Source organism: Hemitrygon akajei, chromosome 5 (assembly GCF_048418815.1).
Source record: "Hemitrygon akajei chromosome 5, sHemAka1.3, whole genome shotgun sequence".
NCBI lineage: Eukaryota > Metazoa > Chordata > Chondrichthyes > Myliobatiformes > Dasyatidae > Hemitrygon > Hemitrygon akajei.
Window position 1 is genome coordinate 187,049,618 of NC_133128.1, and position 25,753 is coordinate 187,075,370.

Consider the following 25,753-nt stretch of genomic DNA (forward strand, 5'->3'; position numbering starts at 1 on the left):
AACTGAAAGCTTGGATACATAAATGGAATTATGATGTAGTGGCCATTACAGAGGCTTGGCTGGCACCAGGGCAGGAATGGATTCTCAATATTGCTGGATTTCAGTGTTTTAAAAGAGATAGAGCAGGGGGGAAAGGGGAGGAGGGTGGCATTACTGGTCAGGGATACTATTACAGCTACAGAAAGGGTGGGGAATGTAGCAGAATCCTCTTTTAAGTCAGTATGGGTGGAAGTCAGGAACAGGAAGGGAGCAGTTACTCTACTGGGGGTATTCTATAGGCCCCCTGGTAGCAGCAGAGATACCGAGGAGCAGATTGGGAGGCAGATTTTGGAAAGGTGCAAAACTAACAGGGTTGTTATCATGGGTGACTTTAACTTCCCAAATATTGATTGGCCCTGATTAGTTCCAATGGTTTAGATGCGGCAGAGTTTGTTAAGTGTGTCCAGGACAGATTCCTGTCACAGTATGTTGACAGGCCGACTAGGGGGAATGCCATACTAGATCTAGTATTAAGTAATGAACCGGGTCAGGTCACAGATCTGTCAGTGGGTGAGCATCTGGGGGACAGTGATCACAGCTCCCTGGCCTTTAGCATTATCATGGAAAAGGGTAGAATCAGAGAGGACAGGAAAATTTTAAATTGGGGAAGGGCAAATTATGAGGCTAAAGGCTAGAACTTGCAGTTGTGAATTGGGATGATGTTTTTTCAGGGAAATGTACTATGGACATGTGGTTGATGTTTAAGGATCTCTTGCAGGATGTTGGGGATAAATTTGTCCCAGTGAGGAAGATTAAGAATGGTGGGGTGAAGGAACCGTGGGTGACAAGTGAAGTGGAAAATCTAGTCAGGTGGAAGAAGGCAGCATACATGAGGTTTAGGAAGCAAGGATCAGATGGGTCTATTGAGGAATATAGGGTAGCAAGAAAAGAGCTTAAGAAGGGGCTGAGAAGAGCAAGAAGGGGGCATGAGAAGCCCTTGGTGAGTAGGGTAAGGGAAAACCCCAAGGCATTCTTCAATTATGTGAGGAACAAAAGGATGACTGGATTAAAGGTAGGACCGATTAGAGATAAAAGTGGAAAGATGTGCCTGGAAGCTGTGAAAGTGAGCTAGGTCCTCAATGAATACTTCTCTTCGGTATTCACCAATGAGCGGGAACTTGATGATGGTGAGGACAATATGAGTGAGGTTAATGTTCTGGAGCATATTGATATTAAGGGAGAGGAGGTGTTGGAGTTGTTAAAATACTTTAGGATGGATAAGTCCCCGGGGCCTGACAGAATATTCCCCAGGCTGCTCCACGAGGGGAGGGAAGAGATTGCTGAGCCTCTGGCTAGGATCTTTATGTCCTCGTTGTCCACGGGAATGGTACTGGAGGATTGGAGGGAGGCGAATGTTGTCCCCTTGTTCAAAAAAGGTAGTAGGGATAGTCCGGGTAGTTATAGACCAGTGAGCCTTACGTATGTGTTGGGAAAGCGGTTGGAAAAGATTCTTAGAGATAGGATCTATGGGCATTTAGAGAACCATGGTCTGATCAGGGACAGTCAGCATGGCTTTGTGAAGGGCAGATCGTGCCTAACAAGCCTGATAGAGTTCTTTGAGGAGGTGACCAGGCATATAGATGAGGGTAGTGCAGTGGATGTGATCTACATGGATTTTACTAAGGCATTTGACAAGGTTCCACATGGTAGGCTTATTCAGAAAGTCAGAAGGCATGGGATCCAGGGAAGTTTGGCCAGGTGGATTCAGAATTGGCTTGCCTGCAGAAGGAAGAGGGTCGTGGTGGAGGGAGTACATTCAGATTGGAGGGTTGTGACTAGTGGTGTCCCACAAGGATCTGTTCTGGGACCCCTACTTTTCGTGATTTTTACTAATGACCTGGATGTGGAGGTAGAAGGGTGGGTTGGCAAGTTTGCAGACGACACAAAGGTTGGTGGTGTTGTAGATAGTGTAGAGGATTGTCGAAGATTGCAGAGAGACATTGATAGGATGCAGAAATGGGCTGAGAAGTGGCAGATGGAGTTCAACCCGGAGAAGTGTGAGGTGGTACACTTTGGAAGGACAAACTCCAAGGCAGAGTACAAAGTAAATGGCAAGATACTTGGTAGTGTGGAGGAGCAGAGGGATCTGGGGATACATGTCCACAGATCCCTGAAAGTTGCCTCATAGGTAGATAGGGTAGTTAAGAAAGCTTATGGGGTGCTAGCTTTCATAAGTTGAGGGATAGAGTTTAAGAGAGGCGATGTAATGATGCAGCTGTATAAAACTCTAGTTAGGCCACACTTGGAGTACTGTGTCCAGTTCTGGTCACCTCACTATAGGAAGGATGTGGAAGCATTGGAAAGGGTACAGAGGAGATTTACCAGGATGCTGCCTGGTTCAGAGAGTATGGATTATGATCAGAGATTAAGGGAACGAGGGCTTTACTCTTTGGAGAGAAGGAGGATGAGAGGAGACATGATAGAGGTGTACAAGATATTAAGAGGAATAGACAGAGTGGACAGCCAGCGCCCCTTCCCCAGTGCACCACTGCCCAGTACTAGAGGACACGGCTGTAAGGTAAGGGGAGGGAAGTTCTAGAGGGATATTAGAGGAAGATTTTTTACTCAGAGAGTGGTTGGTGCATGGAATGCACTGCCTGAGTCAGTGTTGGAGGCAGATACTCAAGTGAATTTAAGAGACTATTAGACAGGTAGATGGAGGAATTTAAGGTGGGGGGTTATATGGGAGGCAGGGTTTGAGGGTCAGCACAACATTGTGGGCCGAAGGGCCAGTAATGTGCTGTACTGTTCTATGTTCTAAAACTTACGAGGGGCGTGAATACTTTTTATAGGTACTATACCTCCTAGTCTCCACCCAGCTAACAAGATTCACCTGACACTCATTTCTAAATCATCACCTGCAGCCTGTTTAAACCCAGCTCTCATCTACAATCCTTGCTCACTAATAAGAACCAGCCAGCCTTAACCAGTTCTTTGTTGCCTCATTGTCTTGTTGTATTAAGTATCTGTTCTCTTGTTTTTGTGCCTCCTTATGGCTTGTAATTTTGCAGCTTATTAGTCAAGTATCTTTTACTGCTAAATCATCTCTATTGCTCTACTCTACAATCCTAGTCTACATTTCTTGAACAATTTCTTGAACATTTTACAGGGTCAATCCTACTCTACATTTCCTGAACAATATTAAATATACCTTCAAACAGAAGGTAATTGTGTTCATGAATTAAAGTAATAAATGGTTGCTAACATGCATTGTGACTGGTTGACATATGATAGCTTCTGTTTTCAACTTCCATTTCATATCAACTTCTTAACCCAACTCAGTGAAAACTTATATTTTTGATCTAATTATGACTGTTTATTGGATTTTTTTATTATCTGGTATTTTATAATTCAAAGTGGGATTGTTAATCAGATTTTTAAAATTTTCTGGCACTTTAACGTTTAAAGTACATTTAGTATCAAAGTATGTATACTTTATACAACCTTGAGATTTGTCACTAAACAAAGAAACCCAATAGGACCCATTTTAAAAATGACAGTCCAACACCTAATGTGCAGAGAGAGGGAAAATAATCAAACAAACAATAAAAGTAATCAAATAGTATTCAGAACTGGAGTTCACAAAAGTGAGTTCATAGTCAGACATCACTGCAGCTGATTCAGAAGCCCGTTCGCTTCAGGCCGCAGCCTCAGTCCAGCGCAGAGTTGAGTAAACCTCACAAAGCAGCGAGCTGAACCGGCCCGTCCCTTGCCCCTCATCCAAACCTCGGACCGTTCCTTGCTCTCATGCCCAGGCCCTTCCACTTTGATAGGCTCTCTTGCCCAAGACCTGCTGCCACTATTCAATGTACCTTCCAGGAATCTCAAAAGCTGAAGGATTAGAGAACAGGAGAAAATTGCAGAAGTGGCCTGGAGCATGTTGAAATCTTCTTGTTGCTGCACACTTCATTTTTATTTCTGTGGTTAATTCATTCTCTAGCAACCGTAGATATTCATTATAAATCAACAGAAAGACTGTTTCACCTATCGTTTAACGTAATGATATAGGGCACACGTGGAAAAGTTCAAAGTGCATGTATTATTGAAGTATGTATAACTTACACAACCTTGAGATTCACTTCCTTACAGGCAGCCACAGAACAAGAAACTCAAAAGAACCCATTAAAAAAGACAAACTAACACCCAATGTGCAGAGAGAGAGAAAACTATGCAAATTGTGCAAAGAAAATAGCAAGCAACAGCATTGAGAAGCAAAATAAGCACAAGCTGCACATGAAAATATAAACATTTTTTGTGTGAATAGATGTTTATTTGCTGTCTTATAGATGCTATATGTGCCTTGTGCGTGTGTGACTGTTGCTAATGTGCTTTGCACCTTGGCCCCAGAGTGATGCTACTTCATTTGTCTGTATTCATGGGCATCCACGTACGGTTAAATGACAATTAAACTTGGACTTGAATTGATGGCACTCCATCTTGGTCTACATTCTGCTATGACGTTCCTGTTATAAAGATGCATGCTAAGTGCAAACTCGGCAACGACCCAGCAGATCCAGTTTTCACCAGATTAAATCGGACCATTAAGTGGATGAATTTAGAACCATCAGATGAAATTTATGTAAATCGCTATGCAACCATACATACCAGAGCAAGCAGTATAAAATATTTAACCGATTAATGATATAAAATCAATGGTCCAGATCAGTGGGAGGTATTATTGTAACATATCGCATTTTAGAAATTCAAGTTCAAGTTTAATTATCGTTCAACCATACATGAATACCCATGAATACAGACAAATGAAGCAACTTTATTTTCGGACCAAGGTACAAAGTACAGTACCAACAGTCACACAGCACAAGGCACATATTGTACCTACGTGCTGAATCTGGAGAGGGTTCAAGAAAGGTTCACGAAAATGATTCCACAATTGAGTGGCTTATCATATGAAGAGTGTTTGATGTTTCTGAGCCTGTATTCACTGGACTCCAGAAGAGTAAGGAGTGACCTCATTGAAACCTATCGAATGTTGAAAGGCATTGACAGAGTGGACATGGAGAAGTACACCAGAGGACACAGCCTTAGAATAGAGTATCCTTTTAGAATGGAGATGAGGAGGAATTTCTTTAACCAGGGAGTGGTGAATTTGTGGAGTTCTTTGCCACAGGCAACTTTGGAGGCTAAGTCTTTATGAATATTTAAGTCAGAGGTGATAGATTCTTGATTGGTCAGGGCATGATGGGATATGGGGAGAAGGCAGGAGACTGGGGCTGAGAGGAAAATTGGATCAGCCATGATGAAATGGTGAAGCAGACTCATTGGGCCAAATGGCCTAATTCTGCTCCTGTATGGTATGGTTTTATAGTTCTAAAAGATATCAGTAAAATAGTCACACACAGAAAAAGGTAGACCCAGACCCATGAATTTTGCCAGAGTCTGCAGTTGAACGCAATACAGCTTGTCTTCTGTCAGGTGAACACTGGGTGGGTGTGGTGAACCAGATATACCTGTCTGACTGCTCCTGTGGCTCCTCCCAAGACCCTGCTGACTGCCCCTGTGGCTCCTCCCACAGACCCCTGTATAAAGGCGACTGTGGCCTGCTGCTCTCCCTCATTTTCCCCAGGATGTAGTGTTGTTCTTCAGTCAATAAAAGCCGATATCTCACTTCCTAAGTCTCGGCGTGAGTTATTGATGGTGCATCAGTGGGGAGCACCAACTCCAACATGGCTGCCGTGCCACACTGCCCCCTAGTGGAGAGCACCAGCTCCCCCTCTCTCCTGGTCAGCTGTGAACAGGAGGCACTATGGCTCGAGACCAAGTCCTCGCTACAGCTGAGTTCACGCAGCTCCCCACTGTCTGCCCCTGCCTTCCACCAATAGGTTAGTGGATCTTACCATGAAACCAGAGTAGGATGTACACAGTGGTAGAAGACTGACGTACTGTACGTGATGGAACAGAGGAGCTGAGGAGTTCAACTGCATGGATCTCTGAAAGTGGCTTCACACGTAGACAAGGTGGTGAAGAAGGCATTTGGCACGCCGGTCTTCATCAGTCAGGGTATTGTGTACAGGAGTTGAAACATTATGTTACGGTTATGTACGATGTTGGTGAAGCTGTGCAGTGCATTGTGTATAGTTTTGGTCACCCTGTTATAGGGAAGATGTTATTACGCCAGAAAGAGTGTAGAAAAGATTTACCAAGATGTTGCCTGGATTCGGGGCCCTCAGTTGTGATGCGAGGTTGCATTAAGTAAGACTTCATTCTGGGAATGTAAGTAGATTTGAAGGAGGACCTGATAGAATTTAATAAGATCATGAAAAACAGAGATGGTAAAAGCACATAGTTTTTTCCCAGTGAGAGGGTACTAACAACAACAGGGTAGAGGCTTAAGATCGGACAATCAAAGTTCAAAGTAAATTTATTATCAAAGTACATATATGTCACCTTATACAACCCTGAGATTCATTTTGTTCTGGGCATATGCAATAAATCTATAGAATAATAACCAGAGCAGTATCAATGAAAGATCACCCTACTGGGGCATTCAATGAGAGTGCAGAAGATAATAAAATGTGCAAATACAAGAAGAAGAAATAACAATTATAAGTAAATAAGCAATAAATATCAAGAACATGAGATGAAGAATCCTTGAAAGATAGTCCATTGGTTGTGGGAACATTTCAGTGATGGGACAAGTGAAGTTGAGTGAAGTTATCCCCCTTGGTTCAAGAGCCTGATGGTTGGTTTGTAACTGTACCTGAACCTGGTGAATTGAGTCCGATACCTTGTTCCTGATGCCAGCAGAAGCAAGCGTGTTCTGGGTTATGGAGTTCCTTATGATGGATGTTGCAATACTGCAACAATATTTCTTTTAGATGGTGGGGAACGCTTCACCCGTGATGGACTGGGCTGTATTCGCTACATTTTTTTAAGAATTTTCTGTTAAAAGGTATTGGTGTTTCCATAGCAGGCTGTGAGGCAGCCAATCAATATACTCTCCACAACACTTCTATAAAAGTTTGTCGAAGTTTTAGAAGTCAGGCCAAATGATTGCAAACTACTAAGGGAGCAAAGGTGCTGCTGCACTCTCTTTGTAATTGCTCTTGCGTGCTGGGCCCAGGACAGGTCCTCCATCAGAAGCAGCTTCTTCACAAAAAGTGTGGTTGAGTTGGTCACATTCACCACATTTAAAAAGCGTCAAGATAAGTATATGGATAGGAAAGGTTTAGAGGGATAGGGACCAGATGTGGGCATTTAGGACTAGCTCAATAGGCAATAGATTTGGCATATTAGCGTTGGGCTGCATGACTCTAACAAATGCAGAGAGTAAGATTATGGCTGAACCTTCATCCCAACCCCAGCTCTTTGCACCATTTCATTAACAATAATTCCTTTATCCAAACACATCTGTAGTTCTTTACCTTGAGCATACATGATGATAAAGATGAAACATTGAAAGTTTATATTTGAATGAAGAAATATCTCATCTTTATGGTTTTTTGGTGGAGATACATCTCTTCCAAAGGAGGTGTAAAGCACTCCTTCCCTCCGCTAGCCTGCAGGGCACACTTGGGCAAGGTGTAGCACCTGCTTAGCCCCCCAATCAAGGTCAGATGAAATGATGGGAGCAGGTGGTGGATGGTTGTATGAGCAGTTGATACATATCATGTCCTGGTTATGCAACCACAGACGGCATGCAGATAATCTCTGAAGAGTATTGATAATGGTTGGGGTCACCCATCTTGTAAAGACACTGCCCAGAAGAAGCCAATGGCAAATCACTTCAGAATAATCTGATAAGAACAAAGGAGGTAATTTGACACGGCAGATAATTATGATGATGTTAGATGATTTTCCCTTAGATCTGAGACCTTGATCATTATTACTAGACTTCTAGTCAAGGGAAACATCTACCAAATCACAATTCTTTGGTTTTATCTGTAGTTTCTACCCTATCACCTCTCAAGCTTGTAAAGCTTAAGGAACCTCAGCACTTGATTGGAAAGCTGAAACTGCTGGGCCTGAACACCTCCCTCTGCAACTGGATCCTAGACTTCCTGACTGGGAGACCTCAGTCAGTCTGGATCGGAGGCAGCATCTCCAACACCATCACACTGAGCACAGGGGCTCCCCAGGGCTCTGTGCTCAGTCACCTGCTATTCACTCTGCTGAGCCACAACTGTGCAGCAATACACAGCTCGAATCACATCATCAAGTTCGCCGATGACACGACCGTGGTGGGTCTCATCAGCAAGAACGACCAGTCAGCATACAGAAAGGAGGTGGAGCGGCTAACAGACTGGTGCAGAGCCAACAACCTGTGTCTGAATATGAACAAAACAAAAGAGATGGTTGTTGACTTCTGGAGGGCACAAAACAACCACTCTCTGCTGAACATTGACGGCTCCTCCGTTGAGATCATTAAGAGCACCAAATTTCTTTGAGTTCACCTGGCGGAGAATCTCACCTGGTCCTTCAACACCAGCTCCATAGCCAAGAAAACCCAGCAGCGTCTCTACTTTCTGCGAAGGCTGAGAGAAGTCCATCTCCCACCCCCCACCCTCACCACATTCTACAGAGGATATATCGATCCTCTCGGATCATCTCGGATCCCAAAACCCTGCAGCGGATAGTGAGGTCAGCTGAGAAGATCATTGGGGTCTCTCTTCCCGCTATTACAGACATTTACACCACACGCTGCACCTGTAAAGCTAACGGGATCCCACGCACCCTTCATACAAACTGTACTCCCTCCTGCCATCTGGCAAAGGGCACCGAAGCATTCGGGCTCTCACAACCAGACTGTGCCACAATTTCTTCCCCCAAGCCATCAGACTCCTCAATACTCAGAGTCTAGACTAACATTGTAATTTGTCCTCTACTGTGCCTATTGTCTTGTTTATTAATTATTGAACTGCCCTGCACTGTTTTGTGCACTTTATGTAGTCCTGTGCAGGTCTGTAGTCTAGTGCAGTTTGTATGTTGTTTTACATAGTCTAGTGTAGCTTTGTGCTGTTTCACATAGTCTAGTGTAGTTCTCTGTTGTTTGATGTAGCACCAGGGTCCTGGAGGAACGTTGTTTCATTTTTACTGTGCACTGTACCAGCAGTTTATGGTCGAGATGACAATAAAAGCAACTTGAACTTGAATACGTACTGTACATACCCAGTGTGTTCAATCCCTTCTCAAAGGATAACCACTTCAGGATCAACCTTGTGAAACTTACTTTAGATCACTCTAAAACAAGGGGAAAGGATCTAAATCAAATTTATAATCTGATCTTACTAAAGAAGGACAAATTTTATTCCCAATCTGTAATTATTTTACTATGAAAGCTAGCAGAAATGTGTTTCCCTGATTTCTTGCTGTAGCCACAGGTTCTCTCTCTGTTGCATGCACATATAACTTCCTGGGGCCGCATTAAATATAAGTTTTTTATTACCTTCTGAACACATTTTACTGCAAATATATCCAATCTGGTTTAACCCGTCCTCTCAAATGACCCCTATCAATATTTTATAGTGTTTTTCTTCCTCTCAGCCTACCTTCTCAGCTAACTTTGTCCACAAACTGGGAAAATTGATCCCCTTATATCCAAGCCATTGTGTATTGACTGTGAATAACTGAGGCCTAGGCAACATCCTAACAGTACTCTCCAAGAAACAGCCAAACTGTAAATAGTAAACATGAGAAAGTCTGCAGAAACTGAAATCCAAAGCAACACACAAAAAAATGCTGGAGGAATTCAGCAGGGCAGGCAGCATCTATGGAAATGAATAAACAGTCAATATTTTGGACCAAAACCCATCTGCAGGAATGAAAAGGAAGGGGGAAGATGCCAAAATAATAAGGTGGGAAGGAGAGGAAGGAGGGTAGCTAGAAGCTGTTAGCTGAAGCCAGGTGGATGGGAAAGATAAAGGGCTGGAGAGGAAGGAATCAGATAGGAGAGGAGAGTGGACCACAGGAGAAAAGGAAGGAAGTGGAGTCCCCACAGGAGGTGAAAGGCAGGTGAGGAGGTAATAGGTCAGTGCGGGGAATAGAAGAAGGTTTACCCAATGGAGAAATCTGTAAATATCCTATGTATTTCTACTCTCTTGACTATCAACAAGTTCTCATTTCATGTTAATTTATAATCCAATTTATAAGAGCTTAAGTTTTGTGTAATAGCTTCAATTGATGCCCTGAATGAATTTTTTTTGCAATCCCAGATATGACTACTTAACTAGTTTGGCTACATGCAGCTCTATAAAAGTAGATTTGTCAAACATGACTGACCTTTCATTAAACCACCATCATTCATCTTTCTGTTTCCTTCAGCAAAGTAATGGATTTTAGCATTTTCCTTAGTACTGTTAGACTAACATCCACAGTTCCCTACTTTTGCATCCCTTTTGGAATGAAAAGAGTATTTCTCTTATCTTACCAGTAAATTCAAGTTGTAACATCCACTCAGGTAGAGCTAAGAATTAAAAAGAGAAAGTGAATGAGAGAATATGTAACCCACAGGTCTGGGATTTTTTTTTAAGCAGAATCAGAAATGGTTTAATATCACCAACAAATGTCGTGAAATTTGTTGTTACGTGGCAGCAGTATATTGCAATAAATAATAATTAAAACTGTGAATTACAGTAAGAAATGAATATGTGTATATATGTGAATTTATAATTTAAAAAATTAAATAAGTAGTACAAAATAGTAGTGAGGTAGTGTTCATGGATTCAATGTCCATTCATAAATCTGATGGCAGAGAAGAAGAAGCTGTTCCTGAATCTTTCAGTGTGTGCCTTCAAGCTTCTGTATCTCCTTCCTGATGGTAGCAATGAGAAGAGGGCATGTCCTGGGTGATGGGGGTGCTTAATGATGGATGCTGCCTTTTGAGGCATCGCTCCTTGAAGATGTTCTGGATGCTGGGAAGACTAGTACCCATGATGGAGCTGACTGAGTTCACAACTTTCTGCAGCTTATTTCGATCCTGTGCACTGGCCTCCCCATACCAGACAATGATGTAGACTGTCAGAATACTCTCCATGGTATATCTGTAAAAGTTTACAAATGTCTTGGTGACATGCCAAATCTCCTCAAACTCCTAATGAAATATAGCTGTTGTTGTGCTTTTTGTAACTGCATCAATATGTTGGGCAGAGGATACGTCCTCAGAGTGGATTTCGGAAATAAGATCTTATTACTCCAGAAAGCTAGTGTATTCCATGTGTTGGCGTGTGGCCAAGTGGTTAAGGCTTTGGGCTAGCAATCTGAAGGTCATTAGTTTGAGCCTCAGCCAAAGCCTGTGTGTCCACATACTGCTCCTGCACCTTTATAGCCCAGTGGCGGTGGTTGGTGCAGTATGAACAAGACAGGAACTAATCCTCAACATTCTGTAAATTTGCTGTGTCTCTGTGTGGAGCAAAATACCAATGGTTAATATATTAATTTGTTTGTTAGGTGCCATGTCCTATGACATGGGTGATCATGGTCTTCCCACCGTGATTGTTCTTGGCAGATTTTTTTTTACAGAAGTGGCTTACCATTGCCTTCTTCTAGGCAGTGTCTTTGCAAAATAGGTGACCCAGCCATTATCAATATTCTTCAGAGATTATCTGCCTGGCACCTGAGGTCGCATAACCAGGGCTGTAAAAGGACAAGATGGGATAGAGTTTGTCAAACATCTTCATGAAAGTTTCCTTCATCAGTACATAATGTCCTAATAAGTCCTAATGAGAGACCATGCAATACTGGATCTGCTATTAAGGAATGAGACAGGGCAGGTGACACAATTTTGTGTAATGGAATATTTTGAATCCAGTGACCACAATATCATCAGTTTCAAAGTAATTATGCAAAAAGATAGGTCTGATCTTTGGTTTGAGATTCTAAATTGGAAAAATGTCAATTTTGATGGTATCAGAAATGATCTGGCAAGTGTGGATTAGGACAGGCTGATTTCTGGCAAAGGTGTACTTCTTAAGTGAGAGGCCTTCAAAAACAAAATTTTGAGAGTACAAAACTTGTATGTGCCTGTCAGGATAAAAGGCAAAGACAACAATTGCAGAGAATCTTGGTTGTCAAGAGAAATTTGTGACAAGCAACCTCGGCAAGTACGATTAGCACCGAGGTGCTGACATATCCCCAAGACTGGAATCACGGCATGGTACAAGACTGAATTGAAGAAACAATCTAAACTAGATGCTGGATGAGAATCCAAAACTGAACACCAAACCTCAGTTCAGGTATTCTTTTAATATTAAATCCTGGCACCAAAACATGGCCGTCAATTAGCAGGTAGCCTGAAACTTTAAAGAGGTCACGCCAGCTTACACAGTGTTAGAGCATCTAAAACCCAGAAGCTGATGTGGTTGAGTGCGTACCTACGGCCGACTCCTGGTGGCCCTGGCTGCTCGGAGAGACGTTGATGGTAGTCGTGGATGAGAGCCGAATCCAAGATGGCCCTTTCAGGATCCCAGCACAGCTCCTCAGGTTTGAATCCTTCCTAGTCCATGAGAAACCACTGAATACCTTCACCCAAACAGTTTGTGAATCCAAAATTCTTCTCACGGTGAAGACCTGCTCTCTAATAACAAAGTTGGGTTGTGGCGGACTGATGATGGTTGGGTTAAAGGGCTGGTGTTCAAAGGTTTTAATTTGGAAATGTGAAGAAGGGGATTAATCTCAAGGTCTTGGCGAGCTGCTAGGTGTTAGCCACTGGGTTTATTTTCCTGAGAATCTTGAAAGTCCTAATTAACTTAGGTGCCTTTTTTCCTGGACTCTATCAGGAGAGACGAATCCTAAGTCAACAGCCAGACCTGTTGCCCAGTCTGCAAGACTGGTCCCTGTCTTCTCTTGTGGTTATCCTTTATTTCAGCCTTCTGGGTAGAAGCTAACAGAATCTCCCTTGCCCTAATCCATTTCTCCATGCAGCTTTGGACGAGATTTTTGGCTGCAAGAACCCCAACATCAGCCTCCTACCCAGGGAAGAGTGGCAGAGAATACCCAAGTTGGCATTTGAGATGGGACAGCTCATGGGCCGAATGCTGTAAAGTGTTCTGGGCGACCTCCGCCCACGTGAAATGGTCGCAGCACTCATCCTGCCTTTCAGAGGCCAGGCATATTAGAGTTCGTTCCAAATCTTGGTTTTCCTGCTCTGACTGGCTGTTTGACTGCGGCTGAAACCCAGAGTTAAGACTCACTGCTGCCCCAATAAGCTTACAGAATGCTTTCCAAAAAGATGACGTGAATTGCAGACCGTGATCCAACACAATGTCCCTCGGAAAACAGTGGATCCTGAAGATCTGGTGCAGGCCAATCTCAGGTGTCTCTGCTGTGGGTGGTAGTCTGTCCAAGGTGATGAATTTGCAAGCCTTTGAAAAGTAATCCACAATTACGATGATAACGGTCTTCCCCTTGAAAGGAGTAAGACCAGTGACAAAGTCCATAGAGATGGGAGCCCATGGTCTTTCAGGAATAGGCAGAGACTGAAAAGCTCCTTGTTCCAGGCACACACCTCGCATGCCTGCATGTATTAACCCCCCACCCCACACCATTCCAGTACTCCAGTACCTACTCATAAAGAACTCGAGGCAATCCCATGGTGAGATGTTGATCTTCTTGCATGTCCCACTGAAGAACCTAAGACTGAACAGGACTAGGAATGAACAGTCAACCCGGAGGCCCTTTGCGCCTGGGCCTTGCAAACAATGATGAAGGGAAGTTACGGGTTAGGTACAACCAAAATGGAAGATGTTGCGAACCATTCTTTGAACTCTGAAAGCAGCCTCTGCTTCGGTAGTCCATACAAAATGGCCTGTGGATCTCTGAGTTAGTGCTGTCAGCAGAGCCATCACAGAGCTAAGGTTTCTGATTAACTTTCAGTAAAAGTTGGCAAATCTCAGGAATCATTGGACTTGTTTCACATTGAATGATTGTGGCCAGACTCTGACTGCCTTACTTGGGTCCATCTTGTGCTGGTCATTCAAGATGATAAAACCCATAAATGTGGATGAAGGCAAGGCAGTGGATATTGTCTACATGAACTTCAGCAAGGCATTTGACAAGGTCCTACCTGAGAGATTGGTCAAGAAGGTGCAGTCACTCGCCATTCAGGATGAGGTAGTAAATTCAATTACACATTCGCTTTGTAGGAAAAGCTGGAGAGTGGTAGTAGATGGTTACCTCTCTGACTGCAGGACTGTGATGAGTGGTGTGCCACAGGGATCGGTGCAGGTTCCTTTGTTGTGTGTTATCTATATCAACGATCTGGATAATAATGTGGTTAACTGGATCAGCAAATTTGCAATTGACACCAAGATTGGGGGTGTAGCGGTCAGTGAAGAAGGCTGTCATGGCTTGCTGAGGAAATCTGCATCAGCTGGAACAATGGACTAAAAAGTAGCAGATGGAATTTAATGCAAACAAGTGCAAGGCATTGCATTTGGGTAGGACCAATCAGGGTAGGTCTTATACAGTGAATGGTAGGGCACTGAGGAGTGTGGTAGAACAAAGGGAGCTGGGAATACAGGTCCATATTCATTGAAAGTGGTGTCACAGGGAGATAGGGTCAGAAAGAAAGCTTTGGCACATTGACCTTTATACATCAAAGTATTGAGTACAGGAGATAGGACGTTGTGTTGAAGTTGTATAAGATGTTAGTGAGGCGTAATTTGGAGTTTTGTGTGCAATTTTGATCACCTACCTATAGGAAAGATGTAAACAGGGTTGGCTGGCACCAGGGCAGGAATGAATTCTCAATATTCCGGGATTTCAGTGCTTTAAAAGGGATAGAGAGGGGGGAAAAGGGGAGGAGGGGTGGCATTACTGGTCAGGGATACTATTACAGCTGCAGAAAGGGTGGGTAATGTAGCAGGATCCTCTTTTGAGTCAGTATGGGTGGAAGTCAGGAACAGGAAGGGAGCAGTTACTCTACTGGGGGTATTCTATAGGCCCCCTGGTAGCAGCAGAGATACCGAGGAGCAGATTGGGAGGCAGATTTTGGAAAGATGCAAAAATAACAGGGTTGTTATCACTGGTGACTTTAACTTCCCTAATATTGATTGGCCCTGATTAGTTCCAATGGTTTAGATGCGGCAGAGTTTGTTAAGTGTGTCCAGGATGAATTCCTGTCACAGTATGTTGACAGGCTGACTAGGGGGAATGCCATACTAGATCTAGTATTAGGTAACGAACCGGGTCAGGTCACAGATCTGTCAGTGGGTGAGCATCTGGGGGACAGTGATCACTGCTCCCTGATGACCTTTAGCATTATCATGGAAAAGGATAGAATCAGAGAGGACAGGAAAATTTTAAATTGGGGAAGGGCCAATTATGAGGCTATAAGGCTAGAACTTGCAGCTGTGAATTGGGATGATGTCCTGGCACTTATCCTTGTAAACGGAACAAGTGCTACACCTGCCCTTACACTTCCTCCCTCACCACCATTCAGGGCCCCAGACAGTCCTTCCAGGTGAGGCGACACTTCACCTGTGAGTCGGCTGGTGTGGTATACTGCGTCCGGTGCTCCCGGTGTGGCCTTTCATATATTGGTGAGACCCGATGCAGACTGGGAGACCGTTTCACTGAACACTTACGCTCGGTCTGCCAGAAAAAGCAGGATCTCCCAGTGGCCACACATTTTAATTCCACGTCCCATTCCCATTCTGATATGTCTATCCATGGCCTCCTCTATTGTCAAAATGAATCCAAACTCAGGTTGGAGGAACAACACCTTATATACCGGCTGGGTAGCCTCCAACCTGATGGCATGAACATTGACTTCTCTAACTTCCGTTAATGCCCCTCCTCCCCTTCTTACCCCATCCCTGACATATTTAGTTGTTTGCCTGTTCTCCATCTCCCTCTGGTGCTCCCTCCCCTTTCTTTCTCCTGAGGCCTCCCGTCCCATGATCCTTTCCCTTCTCCAGCTCTGTATCACTTTCGCCAATCACCTTTCCAGCTCTTAGCTTCATCCCACTCCCTCCGGTCTTCTCCTATCATTTCGCATTTCCCCCTCCCCCCACTACTTTCAAATCTCTTACTATCTTTCCTTTCGGTTAGCCCTGACGAAGGGTCTCGGCCCAAAACGTCGACAGCGCTTCTCCCTATAGATGCTGCCTGGCCTGCTGTGTTCCACCAGCATTTTGTGGGTGTTGTTTGAATTTCCAGCATCTGCAGATTTCCTCGTATAATGTAAATTGATCTATCCTTTGGAAATGTTTGAGAGATTTGGATGTTGTGCTTTTACTTTACTCTTTCCCTTCTCTTGCCCTGATGTCATGAATGCCCCATTAGCTTTGCTTGCTTGCCCATCTCCAGCCTCTGAAAACAGGCACTTCATGCTGTGTTGCCCCAGAAGGAATTATCAGGTGAGTAGATGGATTGGTTCAGGGACTTGCTGAAATTCTCTAAGAAAAATACAACAATGCTACTGTCTCTTTGGAATCCTTGGGCTATGACTATGCAAAGCAGACCAGGAGCATTTGACATGACACTTAGAATCTCAATTCCATGTGTAGCTCTGCATAAACTGTGGAAAGGGTGTTCCATCAGTTAGCAACCTGCCGGCCTACCCATCAGTCAGCCCTTCCTACAGTGGCCTCAACAGACATGTCAGACCCCAGAGCGCTGTCAAAGGTGACAATAGCGTTTATTTGTTCCCCTTCTCTGTCTGTCCCTCACGAGCAGATTTGTTACATTACATCGGTATCAGGTCGATTATTTCTCTTCCTGCTATTGAAAATATTCTTTCCCGAATTATCTTCGCTTCATCAATCACACATAAATTTTGTTGAAGTTGTGCCATCTTCAAAGCAAATGAACTAAAGCCAGCTGTTGCTTTCGATTGACAGCTGATAAAACCAGGAGTCGTATCTCGGCTGTGAAAACAAAATTAGTGTTTAGTCCTCCTCAGGAAGGCCTCGGGTTGCAGGTGTTCTTAGCTACAAAATACCGCACTTCTGATGCTAATTTATAGACCACCTCTTTCAAAGAACCAGGTTTCCCTCCCTCGATTATTGATGTTGCCCTCACCCATATCTCCTCCATTTCCTGGACATCCACCCTCATCCCATCTTCCCACTGCCTTATCAGTGATAGAGTTCCTCTTGTCCTTACCTACCACCCTATCAGTCTCTACATCCAATACATTACCCTCCACAACTTCTGCCACCCCCAGAGGGATCCCACCACTAAACATATCTTTACCTCTCCATTCCTCTCTGCTTTCAGCAGGGATCACTCCCTCCACAATTCCCTTTCCCATTTGTCCCTCCCCATAAATATCCCTCCCAGCCCTTATCATTGAAAGTGGACTAAGTGCTACACCTGCCCATTCACCTCCTCCCTCGCCTCATTTCAGCACCATAAACAGTACTTCCAGATGAAGTAACACTTCACCTGCAAAACTGCTGGGGTCATCTATTGTATCTGCTGCTCCCTATCGGCCTCCTCCACATTGGTGAGACCGGTCGCAAATTGAGGGGTACACTTCGTCAAGCACCTCCGCTTCATCAACCAGGAGCAGAACTTCCCGGTGTCCAAACATTTTAATTCTGATTTGCATTCCTGTTCTGACATGTCGATCCATGGCCTCCTATTGTGCCAAAATGAGGCCACCTTCAGGGAGCAGGAGAAACACCTGATATTCTGTCCGGGTAGCCTCCAACCTGATTGCATGAATATTGATTTCTCTCTCCCGTAAAACATCCCCCCACCACCCTTTCCTCTATTTCAAACTTTTACTACTTCTCACCTGTCCATCACTTCCCCTGGGTCTCCTCCTTCTTCCCTTTCTCCTGTTGTCCAAGCTCCTCTCCTATCAGATTCCTTCTTCTCCAGCACGTGCCCTTTTGTACCCACCTGGATTCACCTCTCACCTTCCAGCTAGCCTCCTTCCCCTTCCCCCACCTTTTTATTCTGGCATTTCCCCCTTCCTTTCCAGTCCTGATGAAGGATCTCAATTCAAAACATCGAATGTTTGTTTATTTCCATAGACGCTGCCTGACCTGCTGAGTTCTTCCAGTAGTTTGTATGTGCTGCTTTGAATTTCCAGCATCTGTAAACAGTACTGCCGAAGGGTCTCAGTCCAAAACATCGTTTGTACTCTTTTCCTTAGATGCTGCCTGGCCTACTGAGCTCCTGAAGCATTTTGTGTGTGTTGCTTTGATTTTGATTGTGTTGCAGTATCTGCAGATTTTCTCATGTTTCTGATTGGATTATCTGTAAACTTTCTCTGTTTATAAATCTAATCATGCCTCTCCACTCACTTACTCTGCTTTTTTTTTTGTAGAACTAAATCTCTTGGTTGCTAAGGAACAGTTACGCTGTCATAAATTGTACTTCAAACATCTGAGTATTTTAAATTTGTTCCCCTCTGTCTTAGTCTTTCCTTGCATCTTCCCTCTCAGTAACAGACACAGAAAGCTGCAGGAACTCAGCAGGCCAGGCAGCATCCATGGAAAAGAGTAAACAGTCGACGTTTCGGGCCGAAATCCTTCATCAGGACTGGTTGAAAGGTCTCGGCCCAAAGCATGGACTGTTTACTTGTTCCATAGATGTTGCCTGGCCTGCTGAGTTCCTCCAGCATTTTGTGTGTGTTACTTTGATTTCCAGCATCTGCAGATTTTCTCTTGTTTGATCTTCCCTCTCAGCTATTTTCGTTTTCCCTTGCATGTACACTTCCAGTCCTGGATAGAGAGTAACGGAAGACTCATGATCAAGGTCAGTGACATCTTCATCAGATCTTGTCCACTACACTCACAGACTGCTCTTCCTTTAAAGTCTTATCGATCACCTCGGAATAAACTCCACCAATCATAACTTGCACCTAATATTCATATGGTTTACAACACCCTTACAACGTATCACTCCTAGATTGTTCATCTCAGAACCCAATACCTATCTACATTCCCTGATAGTCACCCAAATCCATTCTATGTTCTCACTAGAGTACGTTCCTTTCACTGGTCAAGTGAGTGGTGGGGTAGAGAAACGTCTCTATAAAGGAGGTGTAAGGTGCTCCTTCCTTCTGTTAGCCTGCAGATCACCCTTGGGCAAGATATAGCACCTGCTTAGCTGCCCCCACCCCCCCAATCAGGGTCACGTGAAGCCATAGGAGCAGGTGATGGATGGTCATATGAGCAGCTGCTGCACATCATAGGTCCTGGTTATGTGACCACTCATGCCAGGCAGACAGTCTCTGAGGAGTGTTGATAATGCCTGGGGTCACCCGTCTTTTCAAGGCACTGCCCAGAAGAAGGCAATTGCAAACCGCTTCTGTAGAAAAGTTTGCCGAGAAAGATCATGATCACCCATGTCAAACAACACAGCACATAACAAACGAACAGTATAGTCACCACGACAGGCATTTCACAACATCGTGTATGTTAGGTCAACAGTCTGAAACTGCTGGCATTAGGCCCAAATTATATTAATTACAAAAGTTAATAAGTTCAGGCTGATTGTGAGAAATGACTTTGGCTCAGATGATCAAGATGTAGAATTAGTTTGAATGAAAACAAGGACTAACAAGGGAAAGAATTCATGCATAACATAAACTATAGGACCACTAACAATAGTTGTACTGTAAAAGAGCAGCACATTTTAAAAAAGCAGAGCTACTAGGGACCATCTCTATTGTTCATAACCTAGAGACTCACAATACTCATGGTCTTCCCCAGATCTTTCATACAGTACTGTGCAAAACTCTTAGTTATCCTAGCTTTATAAATAGATAGATAGATAGATAGATAGATACTTTATTCATCCCCATGGGGAAATTCAACTTTTTTTCCAATGTCCCATACACTTGTTGTAGCAAAACTAATAACATACAATACTTAACTCAGTAAAAAATATGATATGCATCTAAATCACTATCTCAAAAAGCATTAATAATAGCTTTTAAAAAGTTCTTAAGTCCTGGCGGTTGAATTGTAAAGCCTAATGGCATTGGGGAGTATTGACCTCTTCATCCTGTCTGAGGAGCATTGCATCGATAGTAACCTGTCGCTGAAACTGCTTCTCTCTCTCTGGATGGTGCTATGTAGAGGATGTTCAAAGTTTTCCATAATTGACCGTAGCCTACTCAGCGCCCTTCGCTCAGCTACCGATGTTAAACTCTCCAGCACTTTGCCCACGACAGAGCCCGCCTTCCTTACCAGCTTATTAAGACGTGAGGCGTCCCTCTTCTTAATGCTTCCTCCCCAACACGCCACCACAAAGAAGAGGGCGCTCTCCACAACTGACCTATAGAACATCTTCAGCATCTCACTACAGACATTGAATGACGCCAACCTTCTAAGGAAGGTTATATATGAGCCTAAGACTTTTGCATTGTGCTGTAGTAATTTTATATATTCCACTGGAGTGCAGCCATAGTAAAAACAAATTTCATGCTCAATGTGAGTGATGATCAACCTGATTCTGATATGGGTCTCTATGGTGGACTGAGAGTGGGAAGGGGGCAGGGAGAGGGGTATTATGTTTGGGAAGGTGGGAAGGGAGAGGGGAGGGAGCAGCAATCACCAGAGAGAGAAGGAGTAAGGGAGAGGCACGGTAACCTAGTGGTTAGCACAACACTTTATAGTACCAGTGAAGCAGGTTCAATTCCTGCCGCTGCCTGTAAGGAGTTTATATGTTCTCCACGTGAATGCGTCTGTTTCCTCTGGGTGCTCCGGTTTCCTCCTACAGTCCAAAGCTGTACCAGTTGGTAGGTTAATTGGTCACTGTAAATTGTCCCGTGATTAGGCTAGGGTTAAATTGGGGGATGCTGGGTGGCGTGGCTCAAAGGACCAGAAGGGCCTGTCTGTTCTGTATCCCAATAATAAATAATCAATAAACCAATTGTTTGGAATCAAATGACCTTGCCTGGTGTCTCAGGGTTGGGTGTGTTTGCACCCACCACCCCTGGCACTCCTTCTTTGCCACCTGTCCCACACCCCTGCCATTGTGCTCCACCTTTACCAGTCCCAACATCCTTTGCTCCCACCAGATTTATGAACTTGCTGTCTGCTCCACGTTGACACATACGGTACTGTGCAAAAATCTTAGGCACTCTAGTTATATATATGGTGCCTAAGACTTTTGCAGAGTACTGAGGGAAATCCAGGGTCAAAGGTTGCAGTGAGTTGGTGAGGACATTTAAAAGAAGACCTTCACTGTCCTGGTGTTGTAAAATGATTGAAATAGAGTACCTGTTTTCGGAATTCTGTTAGGTATGTACTCACTAGAGATAGTGGAGGGTGATCAGTGTCTCTACACAGAATATTGAACAGAAAGAGGACTCTGATGTTATGCCTTCAGATTCTGCCTTGTCCGAAAGCTAGAACTTGACATGTAAAATATTATCTTCATTTTCCAGAGTCTTGCCGTTAGGACCATTATTTTTGAGAAGTTTTTGTAAGACCATTCCTTTCTGTGCTTTGTTAATAGAGTTAATGATGACTTAGATCTCTGTCTCAGAATGTACATACACTGTATGCAACTGTTATCTATGTACTGTACTCAATGATTGTGGTGAACTACATATACCTGTCTGGACACGCCCCCTGCTGACTGCTCCTGTGGCTCCTCCCACAGACCCCTGTATAAAGGTGATGGAGGTCTGAGCCCGGCCTCTCAGTCTCCAGGATGTAGTATGGTGGTCACTCACTGCTCGTTCCTTCTTCCAGTCAATAAAAGCCGATACCTCGCTTTTACGTCTCAGAGTGAGTTATTGATGGTGCATCAATGATCTTACTTCTGGTCTGGAAAAGACAAAGGTTGAACAGTGTCCTTGTTGGAGTGGTTAAATAGATTAGAAGAGGGTTGGTACAAGGTGGCAGGATGGAGATGCGTCTCTACCAAAGGAGGTGTAAGACACTCCTTCCCTCCATTAGCCCACGGGTGACCCTTGGGCAAGGTGTAGCACCTGCAGAGCTACACCACACCCCCCGAACCCCCCGATCAGGGTCACATTAAGCCATGGGAGCAGGTTGTATGACAGCTGGTGCACATCACAAGTCCTGGTTACGCGACCACAGACACCAGGCAGACAATCTCTGAAGAGTATCGATAATGGCTGGGGTCACCCGTCTTGCAAAGATGCTGCCCAGAAGAAGGCAGTGGCAAACCACATCTGTTAAAGAATTTGTCATAGAACATGATCACCCATGTCATAATGACATGGCACACAATGATGATGGGACGGTGACATGGTCTTAGCTTGTCCTCTGACTGCAGTCAGCTTGAGCTTGTGCAGGGGCCATTGATTAGATTCATGACTTGCCGGTTTTGAGAAATTGAAGATTAATTTCAATAGCAAGCATATTATTGATAATAATAAATGACTACTTTCTAGCTTAACGGGTAAATGTAGCTCTTCAGTGTACTTTTGTTCCACATTTAGATCCCAAAGTACCTCACAATTGCCAGGCTCATTGCTTGCAAGCATATTTAGTTCTGTGCTCTTAATAAGAGTGTGATTTGACTGCAAATCAGGCTATAAATGAGAAACAAACATTGGCCACTGCTGGGATATAATGACACTTGTTTTAATTGTCTCATTGAAACTGACTGATATTTGCCTGCAAGCCGTTTTAGATAGAAATGATTACTGTATACATATGAATGAGGAACCATATTGAGTTGTCCACAGGGGACCAACAGGTTGGCATCAATTTCAATCTACTTTCCTGTGCTTTTTATATAAAAATAAAATCCTTAAGTTAAAGGTTGTTTTTGAAATGTTGCTACCTCTGGCATAAAAACTTCTCTGGTCGGCTTCTTGCATGCTTTCCACCTGTGCTGGGTTCATTTCTGAGCATTGAGAAACGCCCAATGCACCACAAATTGTGGAAAGGAACAACAACAGCAACCAGTTGCAAGTTATGTTTACTGCCCATTACACCACTGGCATATGGAACAGCAATGAAGTTCCTCCATCTCTGACTGTGTGCAAGAGCTAGGTACATTGTGTTCATAGCTTCCTCTCAGTTTTCTCTACTGTCAGCCATGGAAACCCCTGGCGGAGACTCGGGAATACCATCACATCCAGATGTAGGATTCTTCATTGATGTTTCTGTAACAATCTTGTTTTAACAGTTAGAATTGTTAGCCCTGAACTGAACCCCAAAACCTGGATGACCCATGGAAAACTCTTAGTCAGGCCTTTACCCTTTGACCTGTTTGACACAGGCGACCCTACCGAGAGCCAAAGCCTAAAGCCCTGATTCCCCCCAACTTAGGGCTTTGGGTCATTAAAGCACACAAGCCTCCAAATCACAACAAGGTTGTAGTCTTCTTGGAGAACATGCAAATTATAATGCTCCATAGCAGCCTTTTTATGCCATGGACTCCTACCACTAACCAAGGGGTCCATGGACCCCAGGTTGGGAACCCCTGCTCTATAGATACCTGCTTTTGCATTATTATCAGAAACGTGCTCCATCTTCTCTATTGATCTTAGCTAGAAACATGCTTCTAAATCCAAAACATGCTTTTCTCTCTGTAATAGCCACACTTGCTAGACAAGCTTGCAGTGCTGGAAGCTAGAGAATCTAAGTAATAATTTAAGACAATCAAAATTGAATCAGCTAGATGAGAAATTGAATTGGGATTCATTTAAACTCTTTGTAAACATAAGTATTTCTGGCTTACACTGTATTTTATTGGATATTAGATTTAAGACATTTGAAAATTAATATTGCTGTAGCAATATGACACTATTTTAAAACAATACATTTATGACAGATTTGCTTAAGAATAAATTTGTGCTGATGGAAAATGACGATAAGATTGGTGGACAAGTTATCTTTAATTAAGTTGTTAATATAACTTTTATTTTAATGTTATCCATTTCTATGTTCATTAGAAAGAAAAGTATAAGTATTACAGCTTCATCAATGAATCGAAACGCGAGGACAGGGAGGTTCTATGAGTGTGACTGTGAGCAGAACTTTGACCAATGTATAAATACCAGTACATAAGTTCCAAGCACTGCTGCTGTACAGTGCTCAGAATCACAAAACGCCTAATAAAATTGTGTTTGGTGTTTTTAACATACACTTACACAAAATTTACTTCACTGAAGAGACATGCATAAATATCTAGACTGACACTGTGCAATACTGCAGGATGCTATGTGGACACTATCAGGAGCTATTTTCAGATGAACTGCTAAAACAACATGCCACGTGCTTTCTGAAGTAGATGTTTGAGATACAATAGTGCTAATTTAAAGAAGGGAAGGAGAATCGTCTGCAATATCCTGGCTAAATACTTATCCCTCAGCCAACATTGCTTTAAAAACCAGAATTGAAAATCAAAACGACTGCAGATGGTGAAATCTGAAATAAAAAGAGAAATTACTGGAAACGCTCAACAGGACAGACAGTATCAATAGAAAGAGAAACTGTTAATATTTCTGGGCAAAGATGTAGCATTTGAATTTGCAAGGAAAAAGCAATTATCTGCCTGTTAACACATCGCTGTTGGCGGGAGATTACCATTTTTAAATTAAATGCTGCCTTACTGTATTGCAAGAATGGTTACAATTAAGTAATACTTCATTGCAGTAAAATGTTTTGGGAAGCACGGAATGGAACATGAAAGATGTTATATAAAAGCCAAACTTCTTCCTCTGTGTATGGATTTCTTTCCATCAATTTAGTTCTTCAGCAAATCTTGGCCATCATAGCTATTTTAAGTTACTAGTAGTTTTATGATGTAACTGCAATTGATTTTGTAAGTTGTTGAAAGGGGTGGCACAGTCACCAGTGGTTAGCACAATGCTTTACAGTACAGACGACCTGGGTTCAGTTCCCACCATTACCTGTAAGAGGTAACACATTCCCCCCGAGACCGTGTGGGATTACTCCCTCAGTCCAAGGACGTATCGGTTGGTGGGTTAACTGGTCATTGTAAATTTTCCTGTGATTAGGCTAGAAGTGGCTCGAAGGGCTGGAAAGGCCCTGCTCCAGGCTGAATCTCAATAAATAAATAAATATGTAGCAAAATACCTGCTCTCACAATTGTTTTATGTTCTCTTCTTTTACAGGTGGAAATTTACATTTTATCTATATATATTTTCCTATGGTGTAAGATTCCTGAAGAAGGTAAGGCTTCAGCATGTTCAAACAGTTTGGGATAATTTTTATTCTATTCACCGATTCTAATAACAAAGTTGATGCAAACAGAATAAAGAAAACAACACTTTATGGTCATCTCGCTGCAGTGTTCGGAAGGGAAGTAATCGGTGCTTAAAATAGGTAAATAAAATTTAGAAACCAGCAAATCATGGATCAGAGAACAATATGATCAAGAAGGACTCATTTCCTACTGACTAAAATTATTGGCATACTCATGGTTATTAGATATTCCATTAGACATCAAAAAGATTTGGTTTTCACAACAGTAACTTAAGGTTATGAAGATCATTTCATATTTGAACTGTTTGTCAGATTGGGAAATATAACTTACCTGTTTTGACTAGATGAGGGGCTCTTAGCCTTTTTTTATGCCATGGATCCCTCCCTACCATCAACCAAGGGGTCCGAGGTCTGCAGGTGGGGAGCCCCTGGAATAGATGGTAAGATTGTATAAGGGCACAAATGTATCCTGTAAGTAAATATTGGTATCACCAATTGAATAGTTACGAAGTGAATATTTTTGTATAATGATAGCAATACGACAATATGGTTGGGAATCTTGAAGATAGGCAGAGAAGGTGTCAAGAAAACAGTCTTAAATTGGTCATCATTGCTGACTTGACAGCATTCATTTTTTTTTA

General features: G+C 43.1%; 1 protein-coding gene across 2 annotated transcripts in view; it reads left to right on the plus strand.

Moving 5' to 3' along the window:
* The window catches only part of LOC140728560 (ceramide synthase 6-like), a 292,767-nt gene that overhangs the window by 124,235 nt on the left and 142,779 nt on the right, over window positions 1–25,753 (plus strand). For both annotated transcript variants that reach the window (XM_073047476.1, XM_073047477.1), the window contains exon 4: window positions 25,022–25,079. In XM_073047476.1, the coding sequence (XP_072903577.1) occupies window positions 25,022–25,079 (58 nt within the window). The remainder of the gene's footprint in view (window positions 1–25,021; window positions 25,080–25,753) is intronic.